Here is a 17,922-nt window from a genome sequence, read left to right as displayed (position 1 = left end):
TAATTTGTGTAGTGATTTTAGGTGTAGCCTACTACAGTCTTGTTCAATTCTATAGGTCTAGGCTAAGAGTGAACAATAGGCCTATAATGTGAGTGAAAACCCCACCCGTCGAAAATGTTTGCTCAAATAGGTAAATTAATTTCAATGTGAACGATTGATGTATGTCTTGAATGTGTCGCAATCTGAGAGCGAGAACGCGCATTCTGCCTCTGTTACTCGTGAGTGGGAAAGGGGTAGGGGCGCGTATCCAAAGCGCGCTCACACCTGAATTATTGGGGCCACATGCATCGGCAAAAGACGAGAACGCGCGCCCTGTGTCTTCTCTGCTTCCCTCCGATACTGTCGTTTCCTGCATTCCAGTTGATTGGCAAGTGGGGCCGGGACGACCACTGAGTAGCGAAATACTGGGATAAGATGGAGGTTTGCGAGAGACTTTTGTGCCTGGCCGTGGTGTCCAGCGTTCTCTGCGTTGGCTCGGTTCTGGGGAAATACGTGAGAGGTATCGTCAATACCAAGGAGGTAAGGTGTTTGATACCTAATGTATCACTTGTGACAATGACACCATTATTAGACTCGTCAGCGCCTTCTCATGTAGCCTAAAGCCTTTCCGTGTATATATTATATTGCGAGTGTGACGCGCTCCGAAATTGCCTGATCATATTTATTCCAAACCAAGCAATTTTTCCAAGATGTTACAGGCTGTCCATACTGCCTTGTATTTGTGCGCATCTCTATGCGTGTCAGAGCAAGCGTATTTCTATTTCTATCTTCATCGTTCTGTGGCTCTCACCGAACGGTAGAATCAAGCTGTGCATGTTTACGAGAATGTGCCCTGCAAATTCATCTAGCATGTATTTTTCTTTGTGATGCGCCAAGCGTTGGTGATATCCTACACTGTAACCAAAATAACTCACATCCAGCATTCGCATATAATAACGGTAACCCCGCGGTTACAGGTGTGCGTCAGTTGTCGCTCACGTCGCATATTGTTTATTATTTGACCTCCTCATCCCACATCAGCCGTGCTCTAACACTTAACACTAGCCTATTAATATAACACATCGTCTTCTGATATCAATCTATTATCAATATCAACGATGCTATTATATGTTGTACTCGTATTGTTTCCATGTGCACCAGACAGATGTGCGCCAGCCGCGACTATCCCGTGCACTGAGCTCTCTCATAACTCTTCACATCTCAGCTCTTTTAGTGTCCCACTTCTGCATAACAGTTTGATGATCAGGTGTGATATTTAACCCATGACAGTCATGCCTCATAAAGTAGGCTAACACCAGTCCTACACAATATAATTAATTCCCTCTTCCCCCTTCCCTCTTCAAAAGGACCACAATGGAAATAAACTTTATTGTATTATCCTTGATGATTTTCTTATTGTATGTGGAGGCGTCACGGGTTGGAGCGCTCTTATGTACGTATATATAAAAAAATGGTCAAATAAAATCAAGCAGTATCATATGTAGAAACACTTAAGCTTCTTATCAGATCATGTGGCTTCCAATCAAGAGCTATTGAAAATTGACAAACTATAATATAGTTAACTAGCTAAATGCACTAGTGTTTGTATGATATCAGAAATGCTTATGAATAACATAATCCATATTAGATCTCCAGCTCATGCCAGACGTACTCTATACTCTCTTCTCTTACGTGGTGTTAGTCTGAACCAGGGTTGTGTCTTCCCTCAAACACCATGTCACTGGTCTGAGTGGACTGACACAACACTCATCTGGACATGTTGATATAGGGTGTGTGTGTGTGTGTGTGTGTGTGTTGTCGTGGGACTGTTCAACACATCAGTCTTGTCTGCGGACTCCCACCCAAGGTCACACACACACAGCCTCACTCCTCCACCTCAAAGTCACAGTAGAGTACAACATGTCAAATCAGCAGGCAAGGTATGATCAGGTTCAGTGATGGTGGGGAGGATTATAGGTATGATCAGGTTCAGTGATGGTGGGGAGGATTATAGGTATGATCAGGTTCAGTGATGGTGAGGAGGATTATAGGTATGATCAGTTTCAGTGACGGTGGGGAGGATTATAGGTATGATCAGGTTCAGTGATGGTGGGGAGGATTATAGGTATGATCAGGTTCAGTGATGGTGGGGAGGATTATAGGTATGATCAGGTTCAGTGATGGTGGGGAGGATTATAGGTATGATCAGGTTCAGTGATGGTGGGGAGGATTATAGGTATGATCAGGTTCAGTGATGGTGAGGAGGATTATAGGTATGATCGGGTTCAGTGATGGTGGGGAGGATTATAGGTATGATCAGGTTCAGTGATGGTGAGGAGGATTATAGGTATGATCGGGTTCAGTGATGGTGGGGAGGATAATAGGTATGATCAGGTTCAGTGATGGTGAGGAGGATTATAGGTATGATCGGGTTCAGTGATGGTGAGGAGGATTATAGGTATGATCAGTTTCAGTGATGGTGGGGAGGATTATAGGTATGATCAGGTTCAGTGATGGTGGGGAGGATTATAGGTATGATCAGGTTCAGTGATGGTGAGGAGGATTATAGGTATGATCAGGTTCAGTGATGGTGAGGAGGATTATAGGTATGATCAGGTTCAGTGATGGTGGGGAGGATTATAGGTATGATCAGGTTCAGTGATGGTGGGGAGGATTATAGGTATGATCAGGTTCAGTGATGGTGGGGAGGATTATAGGTATGATCAGGTTCAGTGATGGTGAGGAGGATTATAGGTATGATCAGGTTCAGTGATGGTGGGGAGTATTATAGGTATGATCAGGTTCAGTGATGGCGGGGAGGATTATAGGTATGATCAGGTTCAGTGATGGTGAGGAGGATTATAGGTATGATCAGGTTCAGTGATGGTGGGGAGGATTATAGGTATGATCAGGTTCAGTGATGGTGGGGAGGATTATAGGTATGATCAGGTTCAGTGATGGTGGGGGAGGATTATAGGTATGATCAGGTTCAGTGATGGTGGGGAGGATTATAGGTATGATCAGGTTCAGTGATGGTGGGGAGGATTATAGGTATGATCAGGTTCAGTGATGGTGGGGAGGATTATAGGTATGATCAGGTTCAGTGATGGCGGGGAGGATTATAGGTATGATCAGGTTCAGTGATGGTGAGGAGGATTATAGGTATGATCAGGTTCAGTGATGGTGAGGAGGATTATAGGTATGATCGGGTTCAGTGATGGTGGGGAGGATTATAGGTATGATCAGGTTCAGTGATGGTGGGGAGTATTATAGGTATGATCAGGTTCAGTGATGGTGAGGAGGATTATAGGTATGATCAGGTTCAGTGATGGTGAAGAGGATTATAGGTATGATCAGGTTCAGTGATGGTGAGGAGGATTATAGGTATGATCAGGTTCAGTGATGGTGGGGAGGATTATAGGTATGATCAGGTTCAGTGATGGTGGGGAGGATTATAGGTATGATCAGGTTCAGTGATGGTGGGGAGGATAATAGGTATGATCAGGTTCAGTAATGGTGAGGAGGATTATAGGTATGATCAGGTTCAGTGATGGTGGGGAGGATTATAGGTATGATCAGGTTCAGTGATGGTGGGGAGGATTATAGGTATAATCAGGTTCAGTGATGGTGGGGAGGATTATAGGTATGATCAGGTTCAGTGATGGTGGGGAGGATTATAGGTATGATCAGGTTCAGTGATAGTGGGGAGGATTATAGGTATGATCAGGTTCAGTGATGGTGAGGAGGATTATAGGTATGATCAGGTTCAGTGATGGTGGGGAGTATTATAGGTATGATCGGGTTCAGTGATGGTGGGGAGTATTATAGGTATGATCAGGTTCAGTGATGGTGAGGAGGATTATAGGTATGATCAGGTTCAGTGATGGTGAGGAGGATTATAGGTATGATCAGGTTCAGTGATGGTGGGGAGGATTATAGGTATGATCAGGTTCAGTGACGGTGGGGAGGATTATAGGTATGATCAGGTTCAGTGACGGTGGGGAGGATTATAGGTATGATCAGGTTCAGTGATGGTGGGGAGGATTATAGGTATGATCAGGTTCAGTGATGGTGGGGAGGATTATAGGTATGATCAGGTTCAGTGATGGTGGGGAGTATTATAGGTATGATCAGGTTCAGTGATGGTGAGGAGGATTATAGGTATGATCAGGTTCAGTGATGGTGAGGAGGATTATAGGTATGATCAGGTTCAGTGATGGTGGGGAGGATTATAGGTATGATCAGGTTCAGTGATGGTGGGGAGGATTATAGGTATGATCAGGTTCAGTGATGGTGGGGAGGATTATAGGTATGATCAGGTTCAGTGATGGTGAGGAGGATTATAGGTATGATCAGGTTCAGTGATGGTGGGGAGGATTATAGGTATGATCAGGTTCAGTGATGGTGGGGAGGATTATAGGTATGATCAGGTTCAGTGATGGTGGGGAGGATTATAGGTATGATCAGGTTCAGTGATGGTGGGGAGGATTATAGGTATGATCAGGTTCAGTGATGGTGGGGAGGATAATAGGTATGATCAGGTTCAGTGATGGTGGGGAGTATTATAGGTATGATCAGGTTCAGTGATGGTGGGGAGGATTATAGGTATGATCAGGTTCAGTGATGGTGGGGAGGATAATAGGTTAGGTTTTTTAGTTTATTTATGTTTGTGTGTGATTGTGATTTCATGTGGCAGTGAGTATGTTTAGGCAAGTGAGTGTGTTTGTGTTGCACCATTGTGTAACCTTACTAATGAATCATTGAGAGGTCCAGGGGTGACTGGACTATAGCTGATTGGTAATTAATTGTTAATGAGGCTTAGCAAGCAAACCGGGTTCTGGAGAGAGGGGGAGAGACAGAGAGGGAAAGAGGAAGGGAGGGACAGCGAGAGCGGGTAGAGACGGAGAGGAAGGGACAGGGAGAGAGAGGGAAAGAGGAAGGGAGAGCGAGAGATGGAGGAAAGAAGGGACAGACAGAGGGGAGAGAGAGGGAGTAGTAGTGACCGCTGTAGTGACCGGATACTGCATCGAGGCCTAGCACTTGATTAATGGGCTGTCTAACACGCACACACCCTCTTTCACACACACACTCACACTCACACTCTCACTCACTCACTCACTCACTCACTCACTCACTCACTCACTCACTCACTCACTCACTCACTCACTCATAAACACACTGGCTCAATGTCTCTGCATCACAATGCAGTGGCCGTGGGGTAATGAGAGGACTAAGGGGGATTAAGGTTGACACCCCATCCACTGTTCCACTGCTCCTGTTCCCTACTACTCTCCACTGAGACCGACTGGGCCTAGTGCAGGACTACAGGTGTCCTCTGGGCTAGGCTTACACTGAGCTGCATGGACTGGGGCTAGACTGGACTGGCCTGCTCAGAAACACTGCTGTTAGACTAGGTTCTATTTTCTTACTGTTTCTTAAGCGCATGCCCCGCCCACCTGAGGATCTTTTTTCAGACATATATTTCCTGTTTGAGGAGTGCAAAATCCACTTGTCACTTAAATCTTGCTGCAGTGATTGTTTTAATTTGACTCCTGCGACACGCTCATACTCTTGCTTGTGCCTGTCCTTTTCCCCCGTTAACGTTATGACCGAGGAAATGACGCCTCTAGCTGCTCCACTCAGGAGCCGAAGTGACAATAGTGGTAGGTGGATCGTTTGTCCAGATCTGTAATATGCTATAGCAGTGGTCACCAAACTTTTGAGTCGAGATCACTTTGAGTCAAAATGCAAGCCGAGATCTACCGTTGAAATAGTTTTTTTTACGCTACTTAAAAAATGTAAGCCTATGCAACATTAACCTATTAAAACAATAGTGTAGTAATGACATTTGAGCAATAGGCCCAAAACATTATTACTGCATATTGGCTTTGCTTGAATGGCCTTGCCAATGCATTGTTGTTCTTCTCGAGCCGTTTTTGAAAATGATATTTCAACATTTGAGGAAGGCTATATGATCACATTGGTAATAAAATCAGTTGTTGTATTACTTGTCAGGCACAGCTGAGTGAGAATATGTAACCGGCTCTGCACCGGTACCTTTCTGCGTAGTGTTCTGGTGAAGTGTAGGTGGAAGACAAGGCTCTGGACACAATTCTGCCGGTTGTCTCTCTTTTAATGACTGCATGGAATGGATACAAATACAAGGCAAAAGTTACTACTGCCGTCTGGACTCCCATACAAGTATATTTGCCTCTCCTCATCACACTCTGAGCAAACTCAGGAGTAAAAGCATCAACAAAACAATACATTGTACAAAATGTACATGTTCATATTTTCAAAAGACTCAGATTTAATTTTATAAATGTTGTACACCAATAATCGGCTAATAAGTGCTCAGTATTTCTTAGAGTGTACTATTGTACCATTATACCTGAGGCATACTAATGAAGCAACGATGCCATTTATTAAATTACTGGACAGGTAACACAAATAAACTACAGCTAACTAGGCACATTAAACATGAAATACAACATCGTCACATTTCACAACATACCTGCATGGAATGGATACAAATACAAGCAAAAGTTAATGCTGCCGTCTGGACTCCCATGCAAGTATATTTTCCTGATAAAAGACAAAAGACGGTGCAGAATGCCCGTAAGCAAATCATCAGAAAACTCATGAGGCACTTGAAAGAGACCCTCTCCCACAACAAAGCTAACAGTAGCTGGGCTAGCCTTGCAAAGTTGCACTCAAACATTATTCCCATTCACCTTAATATATATTCCTATAAACAGTAATGCAACACTAAATCAGTGACAATATAACTTCTGCTTGTCTTTTCTTGTGCATTTGTGAACATGTGCATTCAAAAGACCGGAGCATACATAACACATACCTCTCCTCGTCACGCTCTGAGCAAATTGAGGAGTAAAATCATGGCTCCCGTTGATGACATCACAACTTGACACAATTTAGAAAAGAAGTACAATAAAATAATTCACTCTTGAAAATAGTGTAATATATCTCAAAATAACCTTAAAATAATAAATTAAAATAAATGAGTGATTTTCGGTGAAATACATAAATTATATTTTACACCTGTTACATATACATTTTAATAATGTTTTTTTTTTTACCGGGCTGATGGAGCCTGCATCTATCTGATGGTCAGCCTCAGCAGAGGGTGAGGGCAGCAGACTGAGGGTCTGCCTCTCAACGTCTCTCCGTTCTCCCTTTCCTCAGCTGACACTGACCCAAAAGGGACACCGTCTTCCAGCTGATGGCCAAACTGGAGTCGCACCGCATTATTTCTGCCTCATGCACAAATGTATTTTGTTACTTCTATAACCAAAGAAAGAAGACCCAAGCCACTAATAATAACAACGCAAGCCTATCGATACATTTTCCTTCTCATTCATTGCAGCTGCAGTGCTGGTTGTATTGTGAGTGGAAGTAGGGAAAACACACATTTTATGGCTTATAAAAGTGTTGAATAGAAAGTGTTGAGTAAAAACTTAAACATGAACTCACTCATCAAAACAGCAGCTCTTTGCTGTATTGGTTGACAGTCACTCTCTGGTCATGGTTTTAAAGTTTATAAATCTCACAGTATCAACTTCGCTGTAGCTGTCTTTAACGCCTGCTACGTTACTGCAGACACAGTCATCTGAGCCATCCCATTGGCCAATTGTAGGCCTACAGTGCACTTGATTTGCTTCCCCCGGGCCCGCCGGGAAGGCAGACTTTGTACCTTCAGACATATAAAATGGTAGAAAATGTGAACACGTCGCCTACCTGGTGAGCAGGGCAGCTGATCGGGTGCAACTACCGCCAACAGAGCGAGACCAATTAAAAAAATTGGAACGCAAGGCTTATCGTTGGGTTTTTTACATAAATGTTTGGTGATCGACTAGGAATGCCTTGGAAATCGACCAGATTTTAATTTATTGGACATTTGAGAAATCCATATGCATTGGGTGTTTAACCCATGAGGGCGTCACCCACGCAACCAGCAGCCTCAATAAACAAGGGATGTTGGCCAAATTAGCCACATTTACGTGTCCTTCAAAACAGCCTATAATTAATTACTAAATGTTTTTTCCTTGTGTGTAGATGTGTAGCATTACAAAGCTTTTTGGCCTATTGTTTTATTGGTTTTTACTTTCCTAAAATAATAATTGTCCACCTCACGGTTCAGCTGTCGGAGATTTGAGCACTATATGCATCAGGGCATTGCATGCTTAGGCCTATAGGCTTAGGTGTCCACTATACAATATTAATATTAACAAATGTGTATATAAAGAAAGAGAAGCTTAGGCCTAGCCCCAGAGAGAGAGAGAGAGCGATATGCCGGCGGCATGCTATTTGGTATTTGGTATTTTATTAGGATCCCCATTAGCTGTTGCAAAAGCAGCAGCTATTCTTCCTGGGGTCCAAACAAAACATGAAACATGACACCAGAATGCAATTAATTATCCTTGTCAGATGGGCTAGCCTACTGCGTCTGCAATAGAGATGTAGGCGTACAGAGGGAGGCTACTTCGTTAGTTTTTTATCCTAATATTTTTTTTATAAAGATAATCATTATATTGTAAGAATATAGGAGTAGCCTAAAACATTTTTCCTCACCTGAAGTTCTACTGTCGGCGCGCACTCCCTTAATATCATAGGCCTGCAGTATAATATGCTAAGAGCCACATCAAACTTTCACACAAGTTTCTAAACTTTATTAGGGTAACATCAAAAGTAAGTACATTTTAATAGGGAAAATACGAGAAGGATATTATATTGTGGCAAACAAAAAAAGGGCTCAGAATTTAACAAAACACTTACGAACTGGTTTGAACCTTCATGGCTTTTAATACATTTTATTGGCCAAAAGCCGGCAATTACCAGCTAACCGAAACATATATTCCAGGCAGGCCCAGTGATTCATGAAAGCTTAACGCTTTCTCTGCCTCCTCTCCAAACCGAGCGGCTATTCCTCGCTCACCTAGAACCTAACGCTTCAATACAGACGTTGAATTGACGTGTGTGTGTGTGTGTGTGTGTGTGTGTGTGTGTATATTGATTTTTTTATATATATATATATATATATATATATATCTCAATCAATCAATCAATAAATCCAATCAAGAGACATCTGTTGCAAAACACCAAAAAGTTAGATTTTCAAGCCAAACCTTTGATACTGGGTAAGCCTACAAGGTAAGGAGGGATGCTTTTTCTGTTTGTCGAGATTGACATAATCTACAGTTGAAGTCGGAAGTTTACATACACTTAGGTTGGAGTCATTAAAACTTGTTTTTCAACCACTCCACAAATTCTTGTTAACAAACTATAGTTTTGTCAAGTCGGTTAAGACAACTAATTTGTGCATGACACAAGTAATCTTTCCAACAATTGTTTACAGACAGATTATTTCACTTATAATTCGCTGTATCACAATTCCAGTGGGTCAGAAGTTTACATCCACTAAGTTGACTGTGCCTTTAAAGAGCTTGGAAAATTCCAGAAAATGATGTTTTAGAAGCTTCTGTTAGGCTAATTGACATTATTTGAGTTAATTGGAGGTGTACCTGTGGATGTATTTCAAGGCCTACCTTCAAACTCAGTGCCTTTTTGCTTGACATCATGGGAAAATCAAAAGAAATCAGCCAAGACCTCAGAAAAAACATTGTAGACCTCCACAAGTCCGGTTCATCCTTGGGAGCAATTTCCAATCTGTACAAACAATAGTACGCAAGTATAAACACCATGGGACCACGCAGCCGTCATACCGCTCAGGAAGGAGACGCCTTCTGTCTCCTAGAGATTAACGTACTTTGGTGCGAAAAGTGCAAATCAGTCCCAGAATAACAGCAAAGGACCTTGTGAAGACGCTGGAGGAAACAGGTACAAAAGTATCGATATCCACAGTAAAACGAGTCCTATATTGACATAACCTGAAAGGCCGCTCAGCAAGGAGGAAGCCACTTCTCCAAAACCGCCATAAAAAGCCAGACTACGGTTTGCAACTGCACATGGGGACAAAGATCGTACTTTTTGGAGAAATGTCCTCTGGTCTGATGAAACAAATATAGAACTGTTTGGCCATAATGACCATTGTTATGTTTGGAGGAAATGGGGGTAGGCTTGCAAGCCGAATAACACCATCCCAACCGTGAAGCACGGGGGTGGCAGCATCATGTTGTGGGGGTGCTTTGCTGCAGGAGGGACTGGTGCACTTCACAAAATAGATGGCATCATGAGGAAAGACAATTATGTGGATATATTGAAGCAACATCTCAAGACATCAGTCAGGAAGTTAAAGCTTGGTCGCAGATGGGTCTTCCAAATGGACAATGACCCCAAGCATACTTCCAAAGTTGTCCTTAAGCCATTTTGCCACAACAAAGTCAAGGTATTGGAGTGGCCATCATAAAGCCCTGACCTCAACCCTTGTGAAAATTTGTGGGCAGAACTGAAAAGCGTGTCCTAGCAAGGAGGCCTACAAACCTGACTCAGTTACACCAGGTCTGTCAGGAGGAATGGGCCAAAATTCACCCAACTTGTTGTGAGAAGCTTGTGGAAGGCTACCCAAAACGTTTGACCCAAGTTAAACAATTTTAAAGGCAATGCTATCAAATACTAATTGAGTGTATGTACACGTCTGACCCACTGGGATGATGATGAAAGAAATAAAAGCTGAAATAAATCATTCTCTCTACTATTATTATGACATTTCACATTCTTAAAATAAAGTGGTGATCCTAAAACAGGACATTTTTACTAGGATTAAATGTTAGGAATTGTGAAAACTGTATTTGGCTAAGGTGTATGTAAACTTCTGACTTCAACTGTATGTATTGTGGTATTGAAAACGCAAACCATGATATTGAAGTGCCCGACGTCGGTATACTTTATTTATTGGTTGTGTCGTGCCTTGGCACAGAAACCTGTTGGTGGAAAATGAATTGCATATATTTTATATTATTATAAATATGGCATTAAAATGTTGAAAATCGGATTTTCCCCCTAGCTGATCGTTGTGTGCAGCCAGTCTGATCGTAGTGTAATGAAACAGCCAGGGAGAGTCAGCTCGTCTGTGGTGGTCCGCGAACCCTCAACCTTCTGGCCCATAGCCCTGCCTGGCTTGGACTGTGCCACAAAGAATGCTGAAGTGGCAAAGTCGTTATCCACGTTTATAAACACAGGGTCGTTACAGTTATTGTTATTTGTGGGCGTAAACATTATTTAGAGTAAATATTTTTGGGGGGGGTGCAATTTATTTCACAGTATAAGGAAGGGGCATGAAAATATTTGTATCGTTGGGGAGGGGGCTACATTTATTTTTACACCATGTGTTGGACTTTTGAATCTGAGGGCATCCTGCTATTAGCATTGTTTTTTTAGTTAAGCAATGTGACAACAGTAATTAATGAGGCTGTCTAGACAGCACAGGTGACTGCAGGTAGGGTAGACAGAGCAGGTGACTTCAGGTAGGGTATTCAGAGCAGGTGACTGCAGGTAGGGTAGACAGAGCAGGTGACTGCAGGTAGGGTAGACAGAGCAGGTGACTGCAGGTAGGGTAGACAGAGCAGGTGACTGCAGGTAGGGTAGACAGAGCAGGTGACTGCAGGTAGGGTAGACAGAGCAGGTGACTGCAGGTAGGGTAGACAGAGCAGGTGTTTGCAGGTAGGATAGACAGAGCAGGTGTTTGCAGGTAGGATAGACAGAGCAGGTGTTTGCAGGTAGGGTAGACAGAGCAGGTGACTGCAGGTAGGGTAGACAGAGCAGGTGATTGCAGGTAGGGTAGACAGAGCAGGTGACTGCAGGTAGGATAGACAGAGCAGGTGACTACAGGTAGGATAAACAGAGCAGGTGACTGCAGGTAGGATAGACAGAGCAGGTGACTGCAGGTAGGATAGACAGAGCAGGTGACTGCAGGTAGGGTAGACAGAGCAGGTGACTGCAGGTAGGGTAGACAGAGCAAGTTTTTACATTTACATTTTAGTCATTTAGCAGATGCTCTTATCCAGAGCGACTTACAGTAGTGAATGCATACATTTCATACATTTTTTTCCGTACTGGTCCCCCGTGGGAATCGAACCCACAACCCTGGCGTTGGTGGTTGCAGCCCTGTTTCTCTCCTTATGTTAATTTATTCATAGATGCAAATATACATGGTGTATTTATGCAAATATGTCATGTATAATTGTCTTCATTTGAACACAAAATATATCTAAAAGATACCTGATATAGTAAGAAAATGTATATATGAGTGCATTCTTAGAAAAAAAATGAAATTTTACAATAAATTGAATAGCTGAATTCCCACCAAAATGCCAGAACTCCATTCATGATGTGCTAAAGTTCAATATCTGATGGATTATAAAGATTTAAAAAGTTTGGAGTATCTTCATCCATTGTTCAACTGTTGCATTTAAGGGGAGTATCATTGTTTTGACCTTTTAACAATTTTGATGACCATTTCTACCTTACTGGGTATGAACAGGGTAGGACAGAACTCAGAAACACTGTTGTTAGACTCTATTTCCTCACTGGGTATGAACAGGGTAGGACAGAACTCAGAAACACTGTTGTTAGACTCTATTTCCTTACTGGGTATGAACAGGGTAAGACAGGACTGCATGGCCGGAAGTGCTCAGCAACTGAAAACGTCAGGCACCAAACAGCCCAGCTAGATCGAAGAAGAGGTCATAGATACAGAAAGACAGCTAGAGCGAGAGAGATGGTCAATACAAATGGAAAGACGTTAAGGGAGGGTCTAAAATTAGATGAATTTGTCCGTGCAACACAGAAACACAGATTAATTTACTGGGTTGTGTGTGTGTGTGTGTGTGTGTGTGTGTGTGTGTGTGTGTGTGTGTGTGTGTGTGTGTGTGTGTGTGTGTGTGTGCGTGTGTGTGAGAAAGAGAGAAGGAAGTAGAAAGGAGTGTGTGTATTTCTGAGTGAGTGCGGTGACTTTCATGGTTTCTATGGCAGCTGCAAACTCAGGCGCATGTGGCAGTTGCTATGACAATAATGGGGGAATGGAGGTTTGGTGTGTGTGTCTGAGCCTAACAAGGGGGTCTTTCACAGTCCTTGGGCAGTCATATGATATACCCCAGGCCTCCAGCCCCACCACCTCTCCTCCTTTGTGATTGCTCCGTAGTCATGGATACACCTTTAGCCTAGGACAATACAATCTAGGACAATAAAATACATTGAAGTGCAGTATGTAGTACTGTATGCTTCAGCAGGTCTGGAAGTTAGACCTCTTGATATACAGTACCAGTCAAAAGTTTGGACACACCTACTCATTCAAGGGTTTTTCTTTATTTTTACAATGTTCTACATTGTAGAATAATAGTGAAGACATCAAACTATGAAATAACACAAAATATATTTTAGATTTGAGATTCTTCAAAGTAGCCACTCTTTGCCTTGACGACAGTGTCGTGTCTTTGGCTATGCCGGATTAAGTGATATGACATGCTAACTTATACAATTATTTCTCTGTAATTAATATTACCTGATTAAGCTAATCATGTAAATGTAGTTAACTAGAAAGTCGGGGAACCACGGAAGAACGTTTATAGAGCCGTTATCTTCCGAATAAACTCTTAAAATACTTAGTAATATTTTACATCGATAGCAGTCAATATTAACCCTTATCTTATTTTCAGTCTCATAATGAAAGTTGTAAATTCTTGGCTATCTTCACGAACCCTGGCTAACAAGTTGAATCAGCAATACAAAATTGGGTTTAATTATTTATTTACTAAATACCTAACTAATCACACAGAATTACAAATACACAGAATACAATGATGTCATACAGAATTCACCCCTGGTGAACGGAACCTGTATGAAAGCTGGTTACACAAAGGAAAGGAGGTTGGGCTTGAATGAAAGAGCGGGAAGATTTAGGAACACAGAAACAGCAGCTATGCTATCGTAAATACATTATCTTATGCATTCTAAATTACCGCCCATTTGGAAAAGGAAAATGCAATAAATATTTACTCTGAGCTGCGCTTCGGTAGATTGGTCGTAGATGCTGGCCGTGTTGGCCAACAGATCTTCCTGTTACTCGGAAGAATGTCTCTGGTGGTAAATTGGATACGTGGTGGTATCTTCGTCCGTCTGTTAGACTGGATCCGTCGTCCGTCCTTTCCTAGCCCCCGTCTACAGCGGCCGCTGCTAACTCAACGGCTAGGAAGTATCACTTCTGTAGTGAATAAGCTCAAAGTTCATACCATTCGCCATCAAAGCTCACCCCGAGGTTGGCTTAGTTCTGTTCTTGACATGTGTGTCCTTCTAACGTAGAGGCTGCAGACCTCACGTGCTGGAACAACGTGGTTATCTTTTCGTCAAAGGCTTATATAGTGGAGAGGGGGGAAGGATGTGTTTCATCGTTTATAACCCCTCCTCTTCACAGGGGTGGGCCACTGATCAAGCAGGGCACTTTCCTTATGAAAACCCAAATCTCTCATTTGGAAGCTAAAATTACATTCAATCTCCTAACAAACAATTTCAATATCAAACATTTCAATTGCATAACAATTCCATGTTACTCTGATAACTAGAGAGTGTATACTTTCTCAGGTACCGTTTATGTCGTCCTGTCATCAGTCATAATGTCTCAGATGACAAGCGAACTGACATACATACTCATTACGTTATCAAGCATATTTCCAACTGGTTTTATTACCAAAATATGGTTCCTTTCCCCATTTGTTTGATGTTCCCAGACTCTCTATATTTAACAGGACAGCAGTCCTTCAGTAGGGTCAGTAAGAGAGGGGAAGGGAGAAAGGTATTTATGGGGGGGGGTCATAAACCTTACCCACAGGCCAACGTCATGACAACAGCCTTTTCACACTCTTGGAATTCTCTCAACCAGCTTCATGAGGTAGTCACATGGAATGCATTTCAATTAACAGGTGTGCCTTGTTAAAAGTTCATTTGCGGAATTTCTTTCATTCTTAATGTGTTTGAGCTGTGTTGTGACATGGAAGGGGTGGTATACAGAAGATAGCCCTATTTGGTAAAAGACCAAGTCAATATTATGGCAAGAACAGCTCAAATAAGCAAGGAGGGCTACAATACAGTCCATCATTACTTTTATGACAAGGTCAGTCAATTTCAAGAAATTTGAAGGTTTCTTCAAGTGTAGTCGCAAAAACCATCAAGCGCTATGATGAAACTGTCTCTCATGAGGACCTCCACAGGAAAGGAAGACCCAGAGTTACCTTTGCTGCAGAGGGTAAGTTCATTAGAGTTAACTGCACCTCAGATTGCAACCCAAATAAATGCTTCAGAGTTCAAGTAACAGACACATCTCAACATCAACTGTTCAGAGGAAAGTACGTGAATCAGGCCTTCATGGTCGATTTGCTGCAAAGAAACCACTACTAAAGGACACTAATAATAAGAGACTTACCTGGGCTAAGAAACACGAGCAATGGACATTAGACTGGTGGAAATCTGTCCTTTGGTCTGATGAGTCCAAATTTGAGATGTTTGGTTCGAACCACCTTGACTTTGTGAGGTGAAAAGTAGGTGAACGGATGATCTCCGCATGTGTGGTTCCCACCGTGAAGCATGGAGGTGGTGGTGTGATGGTGTGGGGGTGCTTTGTTGGTGACACTGTCAGTGATTTATTTATAATTCAAGGCACACTTAACCAGCATGACTACCACAGCATTCTGCAGCGATACGCCATCCCATCTGGTTTGCCCTTAGTGGGACTATTATTTGCTTTTCAACAGGACAATGACAAGGGCTAATTGACCAAGAAGGAGAGTGATGGAGCGCTGCATCAGATGACCTGGCCTCCATAATCACCCGACCTCAACCCAATTGAGATGGTTTGGGATGAGTAACAAGTTCTCAGCATATGTGGGAACTCCTTCAAGACTGTTGGAAAAGAATTCTTCATGAAGCTGGTTGAGAGAATGCCAAGAGTCTGCAAAGCTGTCATCAACGCAAAGGGTGGCTACTTTAAAGAATATAAAATATATTTTGATTTGTTTAAAACTTTTTTGGTTACTACATGATTCCAAATGTGTTTTTTCATAGTTTTGATGTCTTCACTATTATTCTACAATGTAGAAAATTGTAAAAATAAAGAAAAACCCTTGAATGAGTTGGTGTCCAAACATTTGACTGGGACTGTATGGCTGAATGTGTTAACTGTTAACTACAGATGGTTTGCTCTCTGACATATGGCTACGGATTTGCTCTCTATCTATGATATATAGGGCAGCTGTAAGTTCAATTTTTTTCTGTGTTGTTTAAAACCCCTTAAGGATCGTACCCTTTTTCTATTTTCACCTAAAATGACATACCCAAATCTAACTGCCTGTAGCTCAGGACCTGAAGCAAGGATATGCGTATTCTTGATACCATTTGAAAATAAACACTTTGAAGTTTGTGGAAATTTGAAATTAATGTAGGATAATATAACACATTAGATCTGGTAAAAGATAATACATAATGTTTGAAATGCAAGAGAAGGCCATAATATATTATTGCAATTTAGGCACAATTTAGATTTTGTGCACTAGATGGCAGCAGCGTGTGTGCAAAGTTTCAGATTGATCCAATTGTGTCTGCCCAAATGTGCCGAATTGGTCAATTTATTCATTTTCAAGTGCATAATTATATAGAACTTACATTTTGTATTACCATATCATTTTTGTAAGTTTACACACTCCCAGGAATGTCATACATGATGGATCATTAGCTTGTACACTAACTTTCACACATCTAGATGGCTGGGCGGGGTGGGTGTGGAGCCAGACACAGCAGGGGTTCAAACTGTAGAACCCAGTTCCTACTGTACATTTGAATATAAAAATCTATTTTATCAAACAAAACTATGCTACATTTTTATCTCTGGGACCCTCCGGATGATAAATCAAAGCAAGATTACTGAATGTAAGTACATTATTTACCTTCAGAGGTGAATGTATCAAACCAGTTGTCGTGATACGTTTTAGTTGTTGTTGTGCACTGTCCTCAAACAATAGCATTGTATATTTTCACTGTAATAGCTACTGTAGATTGGACAGTGCAGTTAGATTAACAAGAATTTAAGCTTTCTGCCCATATAAGACATGTCTATGTCCTGGAAGGTTTGCTGTTACAACTGTTTTGCTAATCGCATTAGCGCACATTAGCTCAACCGTCCCAGTATAGGGACACCGATCCCTTATTAATGATCAATTCTATACAGCCTGTGTCTGTGTCTGTCAGCCTACATCTGCAGCACAGCCCATTGACGGATACCCTGCTGCAGTGCCTTATGGAAGGACAGTGAAGCACTGTATACCATCAGCACTATATCTTGGTATGATGCTGGTTGAATATTACAGCCAGGTTTTCCTGCTCTCTTCCCCATCTCACCTTCATCTCCCTCTCTCCTCTCCCCATTCTCTACCCTATGCCCCTCTCTCCCTCCTCCTCCTCGGCCCATCTCTGGTTCCCCACTCTAAACAGGACTGGTTGTTCCTCACTCGCTTCTGTTTTCTCACTGATTTTGGACGTCTGGACTTCCGGTTCCGCTACCAAAAGGTCAGGTTATAGGTCAACTGACCCCCTATCTATCATTCTCTTTTCTTATTTTGTTCCATCAATATTGTTGGCTCTCCCCCTCTTAGTGAGTTGCTTTTCTGTCTGTCTGTCTGTCTGTCTGTCTGTCTGTCTGTCTGTCTGTCTGTCTGTCTGTCTGTCTGTCTGTCTGTCTGTCTGTCTGTCTGTCTGTCTGTCTGTCTGTCTGTCTGTCTGTCTGTCTGTCTGTCTGTCTGTCTGTCTGTCTGTCTGTCTGTCTGTCTGTCTGTGTCTCTCTCTCTCTCATATTGTCCCCATGTACCCTATTCTTTTCTTATTTTATGTCTGACAAACTTTGTTTTACAAGTCATCCTTCATCATCATTCCTCTATGTCCATCTCTCTCTTGGCTCTCTCTCCTCTAAATTGATTTCATCAC

At 42.2% G+C, this 17,922-nt stretch overlaps 1 protein-coding gene across 2 annotated transcripts in view; it reads left to right on the top strand.

Annotated features, from left to right (window-relative positions):
* The first annotated feature begins 228 nt into the window (after window positions 1–228).
* Window positions 229–17,922, top strand: part of LOC106605699 (transmembrane protein 145) — a 38,938-nt gene continuing 21,244 nt past the window's right edge. The window contains exons 1-2 of one of the 2 annotated variants that reach the window (XM_045718691.1): window positions 229–519; window positions 17,434–17,508. In XM_045718691.1, the coding sequence (XP_045574647.1) occupies window positions 415–519; window positions 17,434–17,508 (180 nt within the window). In that variant the 5' untranslated portion in view covers window positions 229–414. The remainder of the gene's footprint in view (window positions 520–17,433; window positions 17,509–17,922) is intronic. The other variant, XM_014201595.2, reaches the window with a different exon arrangement.

The sequence above is a fragment of the Salmo salar genome, chromosome ssa05 (genome assembly GCF_905237065.1).
Source record: "Salmo salar chromosome ssa05, Ssal_v3.1, whole genome shotgun sequence".
In the NCBI taxonomy this organism is placed as follows: Eukaryota; Metazoa; Chordata; class Actinopteri; order Salmoniformes; family Salmonidae; genus Salmo; species Salmo salar.
Note: the sequence above shows the minus strand (reverse complement) of the source record. Positions and strands in the feature narration are given on the sequence as shown.